The sequence below is a fragment of the Macaca mulatta genome, chromosome 8 (genome assembly GCF_049350105.2).
Source record: "Macaca mulatta isolate MMU2019108-1 chromosome 8, T2T-MMU8v2.0, whole genome shotgun sequence".
NCBI lineage: Eukaryota > Metazoa > Chordata > Mammalia > Primates > Cercopithecidae > Macaca > Macaca mulatta.
The window spans coordinates 90,440,703-90,461,843 of record NC_133413.1 but is presented as its reverse complement, the minus strand read 5'-3'; the positions used below and the strand labels follow the sequence as shown (position 1 = coordinate 90,461,843).

At 37.5% G+C, this 21,141-nt stretch overlaps 1 protein-coding gene across 2 annotated transcripts in view; it reads left to right on the top strand.

Moving 5' to 3' along the window:
• MRPS28 (mitochondrial ribosomal protein S28) overlaps positions 1 to 20,210 on the top strand; it is a 101,855-nt gene extending 81,645 nt beyond the window's left edge. The window contains exon 3 of one of the 2 annotated variants that reach the window (XM_015145517.3): positions 19,782 to 20,210. In XM_015145517.3, the coding sequence (XP_015001003.1) occupies positions 19,782 to 19,950 (169 nt within the window). In that variant the 3' untranslated portion in view covers positions 19,951 to 20,210. 2 annotated transcript variants of the gene reach the window in all.
• Positions 20,211 to 21,141: the final 931 nt, after the last annotated feature.

The window sequence follows — 21,141 nt, the reverse complement described above, 5'->3', positions numbered from 1 at the left end:
AACAGTAAAGGAGTTCACTTCACTCACAAATGCATTATGAAAAATGTTTAATGAATTTTAAACGAAAGGACCAGATGATATGTACAATAATGCCTCATTTATCTAGGATAAGAATCTTATAATAACTGCTCTCCAGAATAGAGCAGAGAACCTGAAAATAAGATGGAGTTCTAAAAGCAGTGGCCATGAAACCTGTTTTAAAACCTGATATCTTCTTACCAGAGATTTTTGCTCAATATGCAATTCATTAATCTTACCCCTAGTATAAGTAATCAGAATATCTGGGGATGAGGCCCAGAAATCAGCTTTCAACACATCCCCCGGGTACTTCAAATGTGAAAAATGAAGAAACATTGCTTCTAGCCCTCATAAAGAGGTTCATCAGCCTCTCCTGACATACATACATACATACATTTATTTATTTATTTATTTATTTATTTATTTATTTATTTATTTTGAGACGGAGTCTCACTCTGTCACCCAGGCTGGAGTGCAATGGCGTGATCTCAGCTCACTGCGTGCTCCGCCTCCCAGGTTCATGACATTCTCCTTCCTCAGCCTCCCGAGTAGCTGGGACTACAGGTGCCCGCCGCCACGCCCAGCTAATTTTTTGTATTTTTAGTAGAGACAGGGTTTCACCGTGTTAGCCAGACTGGTCTCGATCTCCTGACCTTGTGATCCGCCTGCCTCGGCCTCCCAAAGTGCTGGGATTACAGGTGTGAGCCACCATGCCCGGCTGACATATATTTCTTAATAAGCTTATTTGGCTTCTCAGCTAAGAGGAGATTAGAAGTGGTTTTCTTCTAAAAACCATATCGGAAATTGAGGCAAGTACCTGGGAGGCAAGTACATTGTGGAAAGAGGCCAGAAAACTAAAAATTACACTCTTTAAAAGAAAGTTCTATTTTGGAATATTTAATAGTAGATTTTTCTTAATGGATGATTGAGACCAGGCTGATTAGTTTTTTTTTTTTTTTCAATCACAACGTGGCTTGTGCAGTAAATTTTAAAATGCAATTATGTTCATAATGACCTTAAAAAGGCAAGGAAGTATGTATGTTATAGGCAACACTAACTGGGTGTATTTTCTGCTTTAGAACCACTATGCCAGAAAAGGATTAAATAATGGGCTGATTGATGGCTTAGAAAATGTTTGATTGCATTACTGCACCATGATGAGACTTAAAGAATCAGTGTGCTCCTTGGCAAGCAATGACTTTATCAGAGGAGTGTTGGTCCTGCTTTCAAATGAGTAAGAATGTGATGTGACCACTAGAGATGTTTTTTCAATGTGAGCAAAATCATTCTAAAGGAAAGGATGAAAATCATTAGTGAAAGTTGGGTAAGGTAACTAAACCCAGTCTTAAGGAGTTTGGAGAGACGCCCTGATCTTTCAGTAGGTATCTCTGAAAACATGATTGCTAGTGCATGTTGATAGAAACTAGAAGCGAAGCTGTCACCAGACTTCCATAGCCAGCTCAGCACATCCAAGGAATCCCCCATCTGCAGGTTTTATGTTAAATATTTGATTTTGCTTAATAAATATTTGTAAATTTATGTAAAGATTTTATGTTTCTTTTTCATTTATTTGTTTGATCAAATCAGGGCTCCCTCAACAGAGAACTCATTTATATCACTGAACCTATAGTCCAACTTCTCTAGAAAGCAATTTGGTCTGTATATTTGACAGTCTAAGGTACCTTTTTGACAGACCTGCAACAGAAGTTTCCATTATGTACAGATGCTCTTCTGTGGAACACTTGGTTTGGCTCTAACCTCTCTAAACAGATGCCCTTTGCCAGTGTCTTTGAGGGAAGGGAAAACACTGGCAACAGTAAGGGTTTTTTTTGTTTTGTTTTGTTTTGTTTAATCTGGTGGCATTCCCTACTAAAACTTCAACCATAAGGTATCTCAATTTTATTTTTTTTACCAAAAAGAATGAGCTTTAAAACCTTAATTTTAACATTCAGTTTTTCTACTTTTCTTGATTTAATAGCATGGTTTGGAAAAAAAAAAAAAAAAAAAAAAGCACAGCCCACAATCAGAGAGAACAGGGTATGAATCCTGCCTCTACTATTTACTAGCTTTATGGCTTTGGGAAAGCTTTTCACTTGGAATATGCTGATAGTAATGCTTCTTCTAAAGTTGTTTGTGTGAGAAGAAATGAAATAACATGTAAAGTGCAAAACACGATGTGTGGCAAATAGGAGCGTGCCCCCACCTATGTCTTTTTAATATAGCACTCAGATTTCACTTGATAGGTGATCACTTCCCCAAAGTATGTTTATTCAGCAATTGAATCAGAAGGAATCTGTGCATCCTTCAGAAGTTTCCTTATTTGTTGACAGGTCTTCACATACTGAGTTTACTCTTCTACCTTAAGTTTTATTTATGAACAATAGTTGTACACCAGCGAGCACACACACTTCCACCCAAAAAAGATGAATTACTCGGCTTCTAGGAAAATACTTCTTTAAAAATATAACATGAACTCTGATTGTGTACAGGGGGGAGAAATCCAGATCAGAAACCAGTATACTTTTTATTGCTTTTTCAGTGAACCTTCTTAAATACCATGTAACTAGCTGGTGTCACTTAATAGAGTACAGCCCTATGTCTCTCATTTATTTAACAGCTGCTTTACAAACATATACAAAGTAAAGTATCAGGGAATACCTTTTCATTCTTTAAAAAGAAAACCAGAAAAGTGATTTCCTTACCAATCCAGTTTGATACAGTGTAAGGTAGTATCACACTATGAAAGATAAAAAGAAAGTCTGCATTGTTTTTGATTTAAAAAATAAAAACTTCATTATTTTCTATTCCACTTCTACTGGTAACTGCACACATAAAAAGCACACACAATTACACACATTTTAGTTATTTGTTGTTTATATTGCGACCTACTGAAAATTAGAGGTGTATTTCGTATGATGTGTTTTTTCAGGCATTGAAAATCAGTATCACTAAGCTATAGCTATATCTTCATGAAACTTTTTGAGCTGTAATTTTGTGGTTGCCTACTACAACTTAAAGTGATACATCTAAGATTTTTCTCCCCCCAGTCCCTCAAATTATTGCATTGACTACATCTTCCTATTTGTTTCTTATTACAGTTTTTTTGGTAAAATTTTACATGATTTTCGAGGGAACAAGTTTTGAAAACCTAGGAAAACATTAATGTAACTTTTGAGAAGAAATGAGTTATGCTTTCCTTCCTCAATGATAATAAATTCCTGTCTGTTCTAAGAGGCAATAATGCAGGGTTTTTTCTCATTATAAAACTAAGAGCTTGTGGCCGGGTGAGGTGGCTCACACCTGTAATCTCAGCACTTTGGGAGGCCAAGGCGAGAGGATCACTTGAGGTCAGGAGTTTGAGACCAGGGTGGCTAACATGGTGAAACCCCGTCTCTACTGAAAATACAAAAATTAGCGGGGCATGGTGGCAGGTGCCTGTAATCCCAGCTACTTAGGAGGCTGAGGTGGGAGAATCGCTTGAACCCGGGAGGCAGAGGTTGCAGTTAACTGGGATAGCACCACTGAACTCCAGCCTGGGCAACAGGGTGAGACTCCTGTCTCAAAAAGAAAAACAACGACAACAACAACAAAAAACAGAAGTAAGAGGTTGATGATTAAAAAATAGAGAAATATGTTATCACACCATCATGAGATAGTACTATTAATGTTTTTCTTTTCTCTAAGCAAGCACAGATTTTTTAAAAGGTGGGTTGCCATCATATGTTGTATTTTGTAACCTAATATTTTTGTTTATTAACTATATAGTGAACATTTTGTTACATATTAAACATCTTTTGGTTGTATAGTATTCCTTGTAGAGACATCATAATTTATTTAACCAATCCCCTATAGTTGGATATTTAGGTTGTTCTAAATTGTTTCTGTTTTAAATAAAGTATAGTAAACATTCTTATGCCCATCTCTTTTTACTTGTATTGGATAAAATCCAATGAGTAGAATTTCTGAATTTCTGGACAAATTGGTATAAAACATTCATATTCCTAAATCATTCACTATTAGAAAGGTAGGGCTAATTTAAAATCTCAACTAGCCCATTTCTTTGCAAACATGGGTAGGTTTTTAGTTTATTAATTTTTAATTTTTTTTTTTTTTGAGACAAGATCTTACTCTGTCACCCAGGCTGGAATGCAGTGGCACAATCATAGCTCACTGTATGAACTCGAACTCCTGGGCTCAAAGTATCCTCCCACCTCAGCTCCCGAGTAGCTGGAACTGCAGGAGCATGCCGTCATGCCTGGCTAATTTTTAAATTTTTTGTGTTGCCCAGGCTGATCTCAAACTCCTGGCCTCAAGCAGTCCTCCCACCTTGACCTCCTAAAGTGCTTGAATTATAGGCATGAGCCATCACACCTGGCCCCTCTGTTTTTTTATATTAATCATATTAATAGCAAAAGTATCTAGACAATTTGCATTTTTGTGATTGTCAGTGAACTAGAGGATTTTTTTTTTCTTTTGTCTAGGGAGCCGATTAAGGTTAAATGTTTATAAGTCATTCTTCTCTGGTGAATTCCTAGTAATCTCTTTGTCCATTTGTCTCTTATGCCTCAATTTATTTTACTTCTTTAAGCAAAATTATTACTTTGAGTAAACATAACAGAAAAGTCTTTCTTGGTATAAAATACAAAAATGTAATATTTGTATAGAAATACCGGCTTACATTGTAAATATTCTACAGGGGACATTTAGTTTATAACTTCTTTACTCTCAAGAATTATATTGCCATTTAGTGTTTTGTTTGGATTTATCACTCTACAAATATAAATGACATTCTAGAATATTCTCAGAATTGGATAGCTCCTTTTTATTAATATGCCTTTAGGAGTCTTCATCTTTAAAGTCAACCCTCTTCAGCTAATCAGAAATCTAAGCTTATATGAAATCTAAAAATAAACTTTACTTTGTTTTCAGGGCTTGGCCTTAAAGTAATGGTGGATGGCAGATGTAGTTGTTTGACTGTTGTGTTAAACAAACAAACAAATAAAAGGGAAGAGGAAGAGAATGAAAGACCATTTCCTTACCAAGCAATCACACAGTTTATTGTCTAGGAAATAAAAAAGAAGAAGAAGAAAGAAAGGAAAAGAAAGAAAAAAAGAAAAGAGCCAGTTTTGTGTACTGTTGAGCACACAGATGTTCCTCTTGGCAGCCATACAGTACTAGTCAGGATTGGGGTTTCTGCAGACGTAGAATGTGAGGCTTCTTTGTTGGAGACAAAGTGTTGCCTGTGGTGGGAATTGCTGCAGTGATGGGAAAGTATCGTAATGTATTGTTGGATTACTGTGATTTTCAATAGAGACAGTACATTAAAGTAGCTTTGTGGGCAATGGATTGTTTCAGCCAAGCCTGGCTAATAACACACTCATTTTGGCAAAGTCTATTTAAAAGGTAGAGCTGGCATAGTTTTGTGGTCATGAAGCCTGTCCCATACTTGGGCATTAGAATTACTTTTGCAAGCACTAGTTTTTAACAACCAATTTATTTAATGTAATTCAACAAAAGAGTTTGTGACTGTAAAGTTAAACCTGTAACCACTTTTCAAATGGAACCATTTTTTTTTTTTATAATTGCTAAACTAGTGTTTTTTGGAATTGTTATAGAAATATTTTAATCAGGTTGTTTCTTAACCCTCTTGTTCATTTAAGATAAAGTTTTGTTATAAACTAGAAAGTGCTGATTTACATGCTTCATATTTTAGCAGTCTGTGTATATTTGGAGTGCTTTTTTGTTTAAATATAAATACTATGTTGTGAGATGTTTAACGTATATATAAATCTAATCACCAGAAAGCAAAGGTGAGTATTCTTTAATTGGCTTGCCAGTATTATCTGTCCTTGTCTTCCATAGAGTTTACTTGAAGTAGAACAATTAGCTATGTTGTACTGGATGTTAACCTAGATGTTAACTGTATTTTAAGGTTAAAATGTAAACTTTAAGGATTGAAATTGAATGTTTTTTAGTTTATCCCTCCCTTCTTCCTTTTATGTTATATAATATTGAATGAATTTTTATGGCCTTTTAATTGCTTACATAAAATTCAAACAGGAAGGGAAAGGAGACTATAAAAATTAGTAAAGGGTGGAAACCTTAAGATCAACCCTAATTAGATGGGGTTGCTGAATTAGAGATTGAACTAATATGTTCATGAAGCTTTAGACTTTGTAAGAACCATAGATATCTAGTCAACCATCTCTTTTGACAAAGTGAGATGCAGAAAAATTAACCAGTAATAACCTGGTTACGAGGAATTGAAACCAGATTACACTGCTGCTAATTCTCACAGCTAAACATTCTCTTTTATTTCCTTCAATCTTACCAAATTAAACCAACGTTCATTTACTGATATACTCTGTCAAAGGATTCATCAGATATTCACCATGGAAAAACTTAGTTTCTAGTTAGTAAACAAGAAATTTAATCATTAAAAGGTGTTGATAACAAAAGATTTCAATTATAGTTTCAGGCAACAACGAGAGTCCAGTCTCAGAGTATTACTTCTTTAGTGGCCAAATGAACTGTGCAAACAATGATCATTCTTGAAACTCAGTAAAAGAATAAATATCTTTAGACTAGGATAGTCAGAGGAACACCTTTTTCACAGTTTGTATTTTGGGGTGGGTCTGAATATTCTTGTCTGCCTCACTGGTGACTTCCAGCTTATTCTACAAAACTTAACATAAATTTCAGCTCTTTTCCCGAGAGTTCCTTGATACTTCTTTCCTATTAGAATTTCTTTACATTTACCTATACCACTAGTGTATTTCATTTCATTATGGTTGTCTTTCCTGCTAGACTCTAACCTCCTTAAGGTCACTGATTTCTTTTTCATCTCCTGAGTATCTCCTTGGCAAATAATGTGTGACTAGTACATGTTTCAAATAAATTGAACATTTGCATGCAAATAGGCTTTCATATGGTAATAACACCTTATTATGTACAGAATTTTATCCCCCCAAAATTTATATGTTGAAGCCCAAGTTTCCAATGTGACTGTATTTGGAGATTGAACCTGTAAGGAAGTAATAAAGGTTAAGTGAGGTGTAAGGGTTGGGGCCCTAATCCAGTGAGATTGGTGGCCTCATAAAAGGAGGACGAAACATGAAAGAACACTCCACATGTGCATGCAGTGAGAGAGGGCCACATGAGGTCACAGCCTCTGCAAGCCAGCAACACAGCCTTCACCAGAAATTGAATTGGCCCGAGCCTTGATCTTGGACTTTCAGCCTCCATAACTGTGAGAAAATAAATTTCTGTTGTTTAAGCCACCCAATCTGTGGTATTTTGTTATAGCAGCCCAAGCAGACTAATATACACATATATAAACAAGCAAATGGAGGAGTACGCATTGTTGTAGAAAATAAAAAAGGTTTGCTTCCCCAGATCCCACTGCACATCTTTGAAAACATTGTCAACTGCTTTCTGCCTTCATAAGAATACAATCCTGCCAATTCAGTTTACCCACCCAGACCACCTTACAGCCAGACCTCCAACAATTCTGACAGGAAGGAGTGGTTCTGTTCCTGAATGAACTGTTTGTTAAACCGAGAAGAATGCGGGCAGTATAGCAAAGCTTGACTCTACCATGGTCCTGAGTGAATTCTGACCAAGACAGACAGCTTCATCAGTGGCGTTAGATCTGGCTGCCGGGAGTGTGGCATGCCAGCACAGCCTCTTTCTCTTGCTGCAGTGCCTTTGTCCGCAGATAAGTTTTCTGATTAGCACTTCACCCTCCCTGCCCAGTGTCTTTCCATCCTTGTCCCCTAGAGTTCATTCTTACACAGAGCAGCCAGAGTGATCTTCAAAACAGAAATTTGATCATTCACTTCCCCTCCATAGGTTTTCCAGAGCACCTAAAAGAAACCCCCAACCGTTTACTTTGGTGTGTGAAGCCTTACATGGCCTGCCTCCTGCCTTCCTGTCTGGCCTCCGGGTCCTGCCAGTACTTTCCAGCCACACTGGCCTTTTGGTTTTGAATGTGCCAACTTTACCCTACCTTTGAGCCTTTGAACCAACGGTGCTGCTGCCTGAAAAGTTCTGCCCCCATCTTTGCACAGCTGGCTCCTTTTCTTGTCATTAAACGTCCCCTCTTCAGAGATGCCTTCCTTCACCACCCAGTCTACTGTTGTTTCCTAGTCCTCTCTAACATACCACTTTATTTTTATTTTCTGTACAACACTTAGTCCTATTTGATTTGGTTGTTTTTTGGTTTGTTGTCTTTCTCTTCCTAGCAGAGTGTAAGCTCTAAGAGTACTGGAACCCTTTCTTTCTTCTATACTTACTGGTTATTGCAGCATCTAGAGCAGTATCTTCCACAGATGGGCCTCTAAAAAACATTTTTGAGTGAATGAATGAACCAGTGAACAAACAGGTAGGCTGGAGCCCCAGGGCCAGGGCAAGTACTCCTGCAGGGCCCATCTTTCTCAAGGCTCATATTCTTTTCCCATATCCTCAGTCACTTGGGCCTTGCTGTCAACAGGAAGGCCCTCTACAGTCTAGAGACACACTTTCTCAAAAGTCCAGATGCTGTTGCTTATCCAGTAGATTAGAAGCCTTTAGCTAATTGATACCCACCAAAGTTAAGCTTAATTCGTTGAACACATCTTTGAAAATTTCCCTGTCAACTGTTGTCTACTCCCAACATAGACAATCCTCCTGCTAGCCAATTAGCTCCAGTAAACCTTAACAGCCAGACCTACTTTATGACAGAGAGTAACTAGTTCTGTACCTGAATTATTTCTTTGTTAAATCAAGGCCTATCCTGACTGGACTTTCATTGAGGATTTACTAAGTCTTTTATGTGCATTATTTCCTACGATCTTCCCAGCCATCCTATGAGGTAGGAACTATGGTGATTCCTATTTTACAGTAATGATTGAGGAGTTGAATATCTTGCCTAGGGTTACATAATGATCATAGAGTTGTTCACCTACAAGGAGTGTTCTTAAACACTGTCCGTTGGTTATCCTAGTTTTAATTAGTTCCCACCAGTAGACCGGCTTTCTTTACCCATTAATATGGCATGATACATGCTCTCTGTACAGAATTCTGCTTTTTCTTCATCTTTTCTTAGAAAGTTAGAAAGCTCCAAGATTTTGAGATCTTTTTCTGTGTTGTAACCACTGATCTAGGAAGTCCAAATGGGCAAGGACAACTAGATGCAGATAACCTCTATAAAATATAATTTGATAGGGGAAATTAATGCTTATCAAAGTTAGAGTTCCTATTAGGAACTACTAATTCCTTCTTAGTGGTGAAGACAAAAATAAGTCATTATTCTACCCTGTTTTGTCTTACTTTAAAGGCATACGAATTATTCAAAGATATATTATTCAAAATATGCCTAACATTTTTTTGAATTTTATTATTTGAATGTTTTTTCCCAGAGAGTAAAAAGTTTAAAATAATGTCATTATCTAATATCAAGGAAATTTTCTCAACGTCCTGTTGCCATCAAAATAAAAACAAAAGCAAACAACAAAGCTCCTATTTACAATTTAAATCATAAAGAGATGCTTTGATATTTTTTATTTAGAAATTCTGAAGTATGTACTTTTTTTTGCAGAATTTTATTCCAAAGATATTTGACAATTGATGATATTTAGAATAAGATATTAGCATTTAGAACAAAGTCACCCTAGAGATACTAATCTGCACAGAAGCAATTTCTTTTCTCAGATTAGAAGCAAAAATATCAACTTGCATCCTGGTCACTGTGTAGTCACACTCCTGTTTTGACAGGAATGACCCAGAGATCAGGGAATACTTGGAACATTCTAAGTAACACATTGTCAACACCTATGCTGCCCCTCAAGATTTAAAATAAGTGAATGCAGCTTTGAGATTGGAAGCCAAGTTAAGGAGCACATATGACAGGTGGTGGAATGCAGACTTGTCCAAAGACTTCAGACCCCTAGTTTGCAAAACAAGTTGCAGATGTGTTATATAGCATTTGAAAGTGCATATTTACTAAAATCTTCTACAAACATATAGAATGCTTAGTACATATAGTGTAGTGCAGTGCTACAAAGTGGAAGTTCAAAAGTACAACACTGACAGAGATTAAAGAGTAGCATGGAAACAGAAAACGGTAGCTCCATGTGTCCTCATATAGGAGAAAAGGGTGATTTAGGACTTGCCTACCTAGGGAAGTGATTAATATACTAAAATAACCTGTGTCGCCTGGTTAATTAAGTGGTCCTCCTATCTGAAACACAACTTAGCTGACCATCTATCCAGGAAATCATGTCCAGAAAAATCTTTAGCTTCAGATTTGAGTCAGATAAAGAAGCTAATTATGCATAATGGATATTGTTATCTGGAAATAAGTCAGGGTACCTATGGATGTGGTAAGTCAGTAAGAGTGTTGTACTTCATGGTCTATCAGAGTTAAATGATGATAGGTAGACTGAAAGATAATCAGATGTTAAATTTGTTACTGTACGCATGACCTACCTCCTGACTGGCTGGCTGGCTACTCTTTTTAATCTGGTTTCCAGCTTTCATGCTTTCTGGTGTTGGAGAACTATTAGGCTTTCTGGGTCACAGAATCATAAATTTTAGAAATGGAAGGATCTTAAAAGTCATCTAATTCAACCCTTACCGAATTCAAACTCCATCATTACTACAAAGGTCATCCATTTTGAAAATTCCCTGTGATTTCCACCATTAATACACACTAAAAAACAACCTGTTCCCTTTCCAGCCAGCTCTGTTAGAAGTTCTTTCTCATATTAAACTGCTATGAATCTGCCATCCTAAAGCTTCTACCCGTTTGTCTTATTTCTGCTTTTTTTGGGGCGGGGGCATACAATATGTAGTCACATAAAATAAGTACTGTCACCTTTTTAATATTAAACCCTTGCAAATTCAGACAGGTTTGGGGTCCTCTTGCTATTTTTTTTCCAATATGCTAAATGCCTGCCTTCCCTTCAATTCCTCCTTCAACATAATACAGTATTCTTTCACTGTCCTCTTCTTGATAGGTTCCGATTATCAATGACCCTCTAATTGTGTTGCACAGAGCAGGTCACAGTAGTCTAAATATGGTCAGAAAAGTGAAAGGAGATTGAGATTATTATGCAGTTTATAGAATAGAATATGTACTTCTAATTCAGCCTAAAATTACATTTGCTTATTGGGGGAGCAAAACTACATTGTTGATTCTTATTGAGCTTGTGATGATCTAAAACCATCTTCTCACATTAAGTGACTTTAAAGTGCTTGCTTTTCTGTACTTATGTAGTTGATTTTTATTTTTAATTTAACAGAGTTTTCTAGGCTGCAGTGCCCTCAGTTTTTAATAAAGAGCATGAACTGTAGTGTTTTTTTGTTTTATTTTTTGTTTGTTTGTTTGTTTGTGAGACGGAGTCTCGCTTTGTTGCTCAGGCTGGAGTGCAGTGGCACAATCTCGGCAAACTGCAGTCTCCACCTCCTGGGTTCAAGCGATTCTCCTGTTTCAGCTTCTCAAGTAGCTGGGGCTACAGGCATGCGCCACCACGCCCAGCTAATTTTTGTATTTTTAGTAGAGACAGGGTTTCACCATCTGTTGGCCAGGCTGGTCTTGAACTTCTGACCTCGGGTGATCCACCCACCTCGGCCTCCCAAAGTGCTGGGATTACAGGTGTGAGCCACCACGCCTGGCCTGTAGTGTTTAATTAATGTACTCAGGCTGGGCATGGTGGCTTATCCCTGTAATCCCAGCACTTTGGGAGGCCGAGGCAGGTGGATCACTTGAGGCCAGGAGTTCAAGACCAGCCTGGGCAACATGGTGAAACCTCATCTCTACTAAAAATGCAAAAAATTAGTCAAGTGTGGTGGCATGCACCTATAATCCCAGCTACTTGGGAGGCTGAGGCACGAGAATTTCTTGAACCCAGGAGGTGGAGGTTGCAGTGAACTGAGATTGTGCCACAGTATTCCAGTCTGAGTGACAGAGACTGTGTCTCAAAAAAAAAAAAAAAAAAGTTCTCCAAATTGGGGGTGCAAAGGGCAAATATCAAACAGGACCTGTGGTCAAGTCACGAGCTCTATTCTAAGCCCTGAAAGTCTCTTTTTGTTTTTAATTTAATTTAATTTTAGACAGGGTCTCACTCTATTGCCCAGGCTGGAGTGCAGTAGCGTGATTATGGCTCACCGCAGACTTGAACTCCTGGGCTCAAGATCTCCTCCTGCCTCAGCCTTCCCAGTAGCTGGAACTACAGGCACTCACCACCACATCTGGCTAATTTTTAATTTTTTTTTTTTTTTTTTTTTTGTAGAGAAAGGGGCTCGCTACGTTGACCAGGTTGATTTCAAACTCTTGGACTCAAGCTATCCTCCTGCCTCAGCCTCCCAAAGTGCTACCATTATAGGTGTGAACCACCATGCCCAGCCGAGAGTCTTTCTCAAATCAACTTAACATAAGTCTGGTCAGCATGGGATAGTAGTCTTTGTGCTCCACCCTTTCCCCTTCTGCTTTCCTTTCTGTTCTCTCTCCCCTCATTGACCCTGGTTCTTGTCCTACAGAAGAGGCTAATTAAAGCACTCTGGATTGCATGGAATCTGCAGCATGGGTCTGATTCTTTCATGAAAGATTTTTTCCTCTCTCTGACCGTTACCAGCCCACATACTCTATTGCAATAACAGTCTCTTAAGTATTTGGCCTTCCAAAAGGGATCCATGAAGTCTCATCTCTTGTTGAAAAGACAAAGAAATCACAACAGACCTAAAGTACTTCTTCCCACCAAGGGAATGAGTGGAATATGACTTTTCCCTCCATCTTTGCCTCCTGGGGTTGAGAGGAGAGGAGAGGGGATAGTCTCTCTAATTCTTGTTGGTATCCTTTTACTTCATGTAGGTGTTGAACAAGTGTTTGTTGAAAATTCCACAATACCTATTTATAAGTAACTAATTCAGAGAGACAGAAACAAGATTAAACCAAACTTGAAAATGGGTGGTACAACAAATTTAAAAGTTTTCTGTTCTCTTAATGTAGTCAAAAGTACAGGGGATTAGGAATCTGGAGACAGGGGTTTTACCATGGGAGGACATTGTTAAGGACATTTTAGGGATGAGGAAATCAGGAAATAACATTTGCCATCAAGCAGTTGTCAAGCCAAAACTTGACTCTTGTGTATGGAGCAAGTGCTTATGTTCTTGAGCATTGTGCTAGTGATTTTGAAAATCTTACGTCTTTTGGTCATGAAAGTACAACCTTAATGACAGTAAACCTTACATAGCCAAGCTAAAATGATTCAGCCTTTTGTTTAGATGAAAATATCTTTTAATCTCTTCAGTTTTCATAATGGAAAAACAATTTTGGCCTGTCATATCTGATATTTAAAACACGTAGTTCTAACTTTGACCTTCTACATAATGTCTAAACTGCATGCACTTGTTAAGGAAATTAAGGCTTGAATTAAGCAAGATTCAGCCTGGCCCAAAACTACCACAAACCATTTGGAGAATAGCTGCTGAACACGTTAAATCAGTGATTTTGTTAACAGTCAGGAGATCAGACTCATATGGGAAGTGTTTTCCCAAATGTGCATGAATCTCCAGCTCTACGCTATTGATTTTGCTGGAGCAGGTCTGGGTTGGACCCCAGGCCATCAGTATTTTCTTTTTAAGAAAAAACTTTAAAAATCTTCCACAGATATTCTGTGATAGCTCCCAGCTCAGGCTACCCACAGATATACCAAGTCTGTCACTGTAAACTGCAGAGTGATCTTTAGACCTTATTATCCCCTCCCTCTGCCCCAAATTCCCAAACTCAAAGAATGCCTTCAATGAGTTTTGCTCTCCTGTCATTTATTTTATATATGTTGAAGGTTGCTACCAGACTTGTCCACTTGAATAGTATTCTAGTATCTTTAGTAAAACCATATTGAAGTATAAATAAGTATTGATGCAGTGAATTATGTAAGCTCCTATTTATTTTATATTTATTATGTGCCATGTACTTTTCATACCTTAATGCTTTAAGCCTCTTGTCAGACTTGCAAGGTGTTGCATATTGCAGATGAGTAAACAGCTCAGAAAAGGCAGATGTATTGTACTTGGTCACAGTCAAACCTCTGTGCTACACTGAAAAAAACTTGTTTCAGTCAATAAATGTATATATTTTCCTCTCACTTAAAATGAAAATTGCATATTCCAAAACATCCCTTTTTGCTTAAAAGCTATAATACTACTGCCAAGTTTGATCCCAATTTTAGTCATCAGCATGTTTCAGGTACCTGAAAGCATTTACTCCTTCTGTTTCTTTGGATTTTTTTTTTTTTTTTTTGCCCTTTCCATATGTATGTATTCATATTTAACTAGCAAAAAGTATTTAGTTTTTTAATAAAAATAGACTTGATATGATGATTGTTATGGTTGTTAGGTGACAGGATTTTCCTTTTCCTCATTTCTTTCTTTCTTTTCTTGCTTTCCTTTCTTTCTTCTCTTTTCTCTTTCTTTCCCCCTCCCCTCCCCTCCCCTCCCCCCTCCCCCCCTCCCCTCCCCTCCCCTCCTCCCCTCCCCTCCCCTCCTCCCCTCCCCTCCTCCCCTCCCCTCCTCTCCTCCCCTCCCCTCTTCCTCTCCTCTCTTCCCCTCCCCTCTCCTCTCCTCTCCTTTCCCTACAGGATCTTGCTCTGTCACCCAGGCCTGAGTGTAGTGGTGTAATCTTGGCTTACTGTAGCTGCGACCAGCCAGGCTCAAGCAATCCTCCCACCTTAGCCTTCCGAGTAGCTGGGACCACAGATGCGTGCCACCACGCCTGGCTAATTTCTGTATTTTTTGTAGAGATGGGATTTTGCCATGTTGCCCATGTTCGAGACTGGTCTCGAACTCTGAACTCAAGCAGTCCTCCTGCCTCAGTCTCCCAAAGTGCTGGGATTACAGGCGTGAGCCACCATGGCTGGCCTTCCCTAATTTCTTGACACATCTTCTTTTGTAACTTGAGAAAAAATTACAACTGTCATTATTGATACCATTTATAATGTATTATATGCATATTCCACATTATTAAAAAATGAAATCATTTACTAGACTTTTTAAATTCTCCATTTTCACATTTTATAAAATAAATCAATTCTTGAACAAGAGACAAAACTTCTGTTTGTGGTGGCACAGAATACTAGCAGGGCAAGGTTAAAAAGAACTTGAAAAATATATATTCATATTAGAATTTTAGAACAAGATTAAAATCTTTATCCAGGATAATTGCAGTTTGAGGAAATGTGTTTTGGTATATTATGAATAGTATCTTTTGCTCATTGCTGTGAGAGTATGTAGATTTCCAGCGGGCCAGTTATACATATTGTTTATTTGGCCTAATGGTAGGCACACTCTAGATAGTATTTTTAAGTGATAATCATTAGGTTTTTTTTTTTTTTTCCCAAAGGACTTTTGGGAATAATTCAGGTAGCAAAAATTATGATTATAATAATTTTTATATCTTAATTTGTATCTTCTAATGGCCTGGGATAATAAATTAGGACTTAAGATGTGCGCTGTATTTGAAATTTTAATGATGACTAGAAATATTGGAGAGGAGTAGAACTTTTTGAACACCCTGTCATGTTTATTTTGTTAATCTTGGCTTCTGTGCTTGATGGTGTACAGTACAGATAGTACAGTGATGAACAATAGCAGTACTAAAGCACACATAGTTTAAATAGCCACTTATTCAATAGATTGTCTAGAAATCAGGGGTTATGTAATGTTACATGCTTATGATCATCTAGGGAATAAAAACAACAAATGACAGACTTTTTATAGGCATCTTACAGATTGAATGGAAAGAAGCAATAGACTAGACAGGTCAAGGGAACATGGCAGATGGTACTTTGAAAAAGTGGGGCAAACCTGAAATAAACCAAGTAGTCTGCGTATAAAGATTCATTTGTTAATTGAATGTTCAAGATTATTACAATGTTTTATATAAGCTAATAAAAAGGCTTAAAAGTTTGCATTTTGTGTATATAATCAATTTTGCATGTAATATCACTTTACATTATATCAATTTCCAAATACTTAGAATTGTATAAAGTAGAATAAAATCATCCAACTGCAAAAGATCTAAGGTCTTTTCTGACCCTGTGCTTTTTAACAATGATGAAATTGAAGCCCAGACAGTTTATTTAAAGAAGAAAATACATACACATTCCTACTTACACACATACACACAGGGACATGGCTACTGACTTCACATATAGATTGGTATGACTATATTTGTATGAATTAGAAAAAGAAACAAATTGATGTTAATTAAACCTTTATTTTTTTTTTTTTTTTTTTTTTTTTTTTTTTTTTTTTTTTTTTTGAGACGGAGTCTTGCTCTGTAGCCTGGGCTGGAGCGCAGTGGCCGGATCTCAGCTCACTGCAAGCTCCGCCTCCTGGGTTTAGGCCATTCTCCTGCCTCAGCCTCCGGAGTAGCTGGGACTACAGGCGCCCGCCACCTCGCCCGGCTAGTTTTTTGTATTTTTAGTAGAGACGGGGTTTCACGGTGTTAGCCAGGATGGTCTCGATCTCCTGACCTTGTGATCCGCCCGTCTCGGCCTCCCAAAGTGCTGGGATTACAGGCTTGAGCCACCGCGCCCGGCCAATTAAACCTTTAGAAATGTTTTTCTTCCTGTTGAAAAAAGAGAAAATGGAAACTTTTCTTCTGTAGTCTTAAAACTCTAATTAAGGAATTGCGAGAAAGCCAGAAAAATATCTGAATGATTTTAACTTAGTAGGATGAAAACATGGATGGTTAATGATTTCAAAAGAACTATTTTAAAACTTGTGAGAATTATGATTACAGCAAGACAGCTAATTTGACTAGCAATGTCAGAATTCCTTACAGTATTCTCTTTGGATACCAAGGTTCAATCCAAGCTTTGTATTTGTTGGCTTTGTATTACTTAATATTATTTATATCAAAGAACTAGTGAGAGAGATTCTCTCTATTTTAAGTCTGTGAGAACCATCAGTAGCATGCACTGACAGATGTTAAAGAATGTCTGTGGAAAGAATGTCAGAAACCTCTCCAAAGGAAAGTCTTTAAAGCATGCCCTTAATACAGAAATGCAAAACCAGATTTAATTGCCCTTTTCCTATACAGCTCAGACGTGCAGGCTCGTTTACTGCAGCATATGGCCTGAGAAAGTGCACAGTGGAAGAGAGCAGTCTTGGTAAAGGCTGAGATTGAATCCATTTAGGCTGGAGTTCACAAAGATCAGTCAGAAGCAAGCACTTGAAGTTAAAAGAAACACACCAAGCAGTAAAAACACAGGCTATTTTCATTTTGAACGTGCTCAGTGGAGACATCCTATTTGCCTTTCAAGACAGCAGTATTCTTTGGTTTTAATAGGAAATACAAAATTTCTGAAAAACTGCTGCCTGGGGGGCTTTTCCCCCAATTTAAAAAAAGATGTAAAAATATCACATTGCACGAGGCAGTATTGTTTTTAATGATAATTTATTTGAAAGTAGCCATTTTTCTAATGAGAATTAAAATAATGAGTTGAATGGCAGCAATATGGCTTATATTTTACTTCATAGGAAAGACATGAGACTATATGAAGTGATAAATTCTTACCACTCCTAAAGGGATTATGTTTACAGTTCTTTCAAGAGGTCATAGGTAATTGAAAACTTAAGGAGGAACAGAAGAATCTGTGAATCGTTTTACACCACTGTGTGGCATTAGGCCAGTAGCTTTACTTCCGTGTACCATAATTTTTTTGTCTGTAACATGGAGGATATCTCTAGTTTTTTAAAACAAAGACACAAAATATTACCTATGATGTCAAACACACATATATACATATATGCATATAAACATATAGAAGGACTAGAAAATGTGACTGACTTCATCATTTTCCAGATTTTACAAAAGGACATTTATTTCTAAAATCAGAAAAAGTAACTTCTCAAAAAAAGCTGAATAGCCTAAATGTTTACTTGATGGACCATATATAAATTTCTTCAGAATACCAATTATTATGTGGAGACTCTTCATATGTAGTCTACCAAAATTATTTTCCAGTGACTTTTTTGAGAACTTTGTTTCTTCATTTTCTGTTTATATAAAGTTATTTTAACTTTAAAATTAAATTAGAATATATAAAGTATATAGATTGTTGAAGATTTGTGGTTTTTAATCAGCAGTACTTCCATCTTGCTATTCTATAATGTTGATGTTTAACTTTTAAAATAATTGATTGAGGAAGAAAGGCAAATGGATATCAGTTTTCATTTGGTATTATAAAATACTTGAATCTTTTATTTACTAAATTAAGTCATCATGTGTTATGACTGGCATTACATTTTCTTTTGTAATTTATTTTTTAACTAATAAAAATTGTACATATTTGGCTGGGCACGGTGGCTCACGCCTGTAATCCCAGCACTTTGGGAGGCCGATGCAGGTGGATCACGAGGTCAGGAGATCGAGACCATCCTGGCTAACACGGTGAAACCCTGTCTCTACTAAAAATACAAAAAATTAGCCGGGCGTGGTGGCAGGCGCCTGTAGTCCCAGCTACTCGGAAGGCTGAGGCAGGAGAATGGTGTGAACCTGGGAGGCGGAGCTTGCAGTGAGTGGAGATCATGCCACAGCACTCCAGCCTGGGTGACGAGCGAGACTCCATCTCAAAAAAAAAAAAAAAAAAAAAATTGTACATATTTATTGGGTATAACATGCTGTTTTGAAATATGTATACATTGTGGGATAGCCAAATCGAGCTAATTAACAAATGCATTACCTCATGTACTTAAATCATTTTTGGTGATAAGAACATAAAATATACTCAGCAATTTCGAAGTCTACAACACACTGTTATTAACTGTCATCACCATGATGCACAATAGATCTCTTGAACTTACTCCTCCTATCTAACTGAAATTTTGTATCCTTTGACTAACATCCTTTGACCTGGTAACCACAGGAGCTGTAGTTATCTCTACTATAAGATGTTAAACTTTTTTAGATTTCACATATAAGTGAGAGATCATGTGGGGTTTGTCATGCTGTGCCTGGTTTATAAAGTCCTCCAGGTTCATCCAACTGGCATTACATATTAATAACACTGCAACCAATCCCAAATACTGAGTTCTTTACACTTAGACATTTTTCCATTTTGCTTTTGTAAAATTTTACTTTAAAATAAAGTTTTAATTTTAGAAGGAAAATGTATCTGAAACTTCTTTTCCCCTTGATACTCTCTGACTTTAATTGACAAAGCAGACACCAGTTTTAAGAACTGTCTGGCTTGAATTTCCGTTTACTGTGGGTTTTAAAATCTTTAAAGGCAACTTTTAAGATGAAAATTCTAGAGCTGGCAGTGGCTCACACCTGTTATTCCCAAAATTTAGGAGGTCAAAATTTGGGAGGGTCACTTGAGGCCAGGAGTTTGAGACCAGCCTGGGCAACATAGAGAGACCCTGACTCTGAAATTAGCTGGTCATGGTGGTGCATGCTTGTAGTCTTAGCTGCTTGGGAGGTTGAGGCAGGAGAGTCGCTTGAGCCCAGAAATTTGAAGTTACAGTAGGCTCTGATTGCACCGCTGTACTCCGGCCTGGGTAACAGAATGAGACCCTGTCTTTTTTTTTTCCAAAACAAAAAAGTTTGGGGGTGGGGGGCAGGATTTCTGATACAATCAAATTACCAGTGTTAACTTCATCTTGAGCTAACAGAAATTAAAATTGGAATTTGGTTGTTGTCGTTAAACTAGTTGTTCGTGTTATGATATTCAGAATTAATGGATTTTTTTTTTTTTTTTTTTTTTTTTACTATTTAGGAAATACCAGAAAGGAACCAGGGTCCGGTTGCGGCTATTAGATCTTGAGCTTACATCTAGGTTCCTGGGAGCAACAACAGATACAACTATACTAGAGGCTGATGCGGTTCTCTTAGGAATCCAGGAGAGTAAAGACTCAAGATCTAAAGAAGAACATCATGAAAAATAAATGAACTTTGCTTAGTGGATTCATTCCTTTGCTGAAGTCAGGTATTCATCAAAAATGCAGTTAGACTAATTGTGAATAAATGATTGAATTAAGATATAATAAATAAAAGCTATAATTATAGATAGCTCTTGTTAGAATTTTCTTTAGCAATATTCCTGCCCCTTACCCCTTGTTTTGCCCTTAATGTTTTTTCCTTTGATGGGGATGGTATACACTGTACTGAGAAATTGTCATTCAATAAATATGTTTTGAGTGCTGTCTATGTGTATGGTACTAGTTTAAACAGCAATAAACAAATTAGACAAAATTGCCTGCCTTGTGGCCCTTACATTCCACTGGGGAAAACAGGCAATAAATAAGTAAAATATATGGTATGTTAGACAGTGATACATAGCTAAGGAGAAAAAGGAAGCAAGGAATGGGGTTACAAGGTATCTGAGTGATAGGTTGCTAGCTACATGGGTCTCTGAGGAAGAATTTTCCAGCAGAAGGAGCGACTAGTGCAAAGCCCCTGAGACACGACTGCACCTATCCAGATTAAGGACCAGGGAGGAAGCCACTGTAGGAGCACAAAAAAAGTAGGAGATGAACAGAGAGGTGAGGGAGGCTCTGTAGGTCCTCATGTGCACTCTGGCATTTATTTACTGATTGAGATGGCAGGTCATTGGAGGATTCTGAGCAGAGGAAGGATATAATCTGACATTTTAGCAGGATCTCTTTGAGTAAGTTAGCTGCGTAGACCTAAGTTGAACAAGGACAGCCACAGCAAGACCCATAAGGAGACTTATCCAGGCAAGAGATGATGGCAACTTGGACCAAGGTAGTAGCAGTGTAATTGGCGAGAAGTTCTTGAAATCTGGATATATTTTGAAGATGGAGCCCGTGGGATTTCCTAACACATTGGATATGGAATATATGAGAAAGGAAGGAGTGAGGATGACAACAAGGTTTTTGGCCTGCACAGTTGGAAGACTTTAATTGCCTTTAACTGAGGTAGGTAAAGAGCAGGTTTGAGGGAACTATTCTGAACTCAATTTTGGACATGTTAAATTTGAGATGCATATTAGCCATCTAACTGGAGATGTTCTGAAGGCAGTTGGATATATGGCTCTGGAGTTCCTGGGAGAGCTCTGGATGAAAGAAAGAGACTTGCAAATCATAAACATACTTGCAAGTCATAATCATACTTCA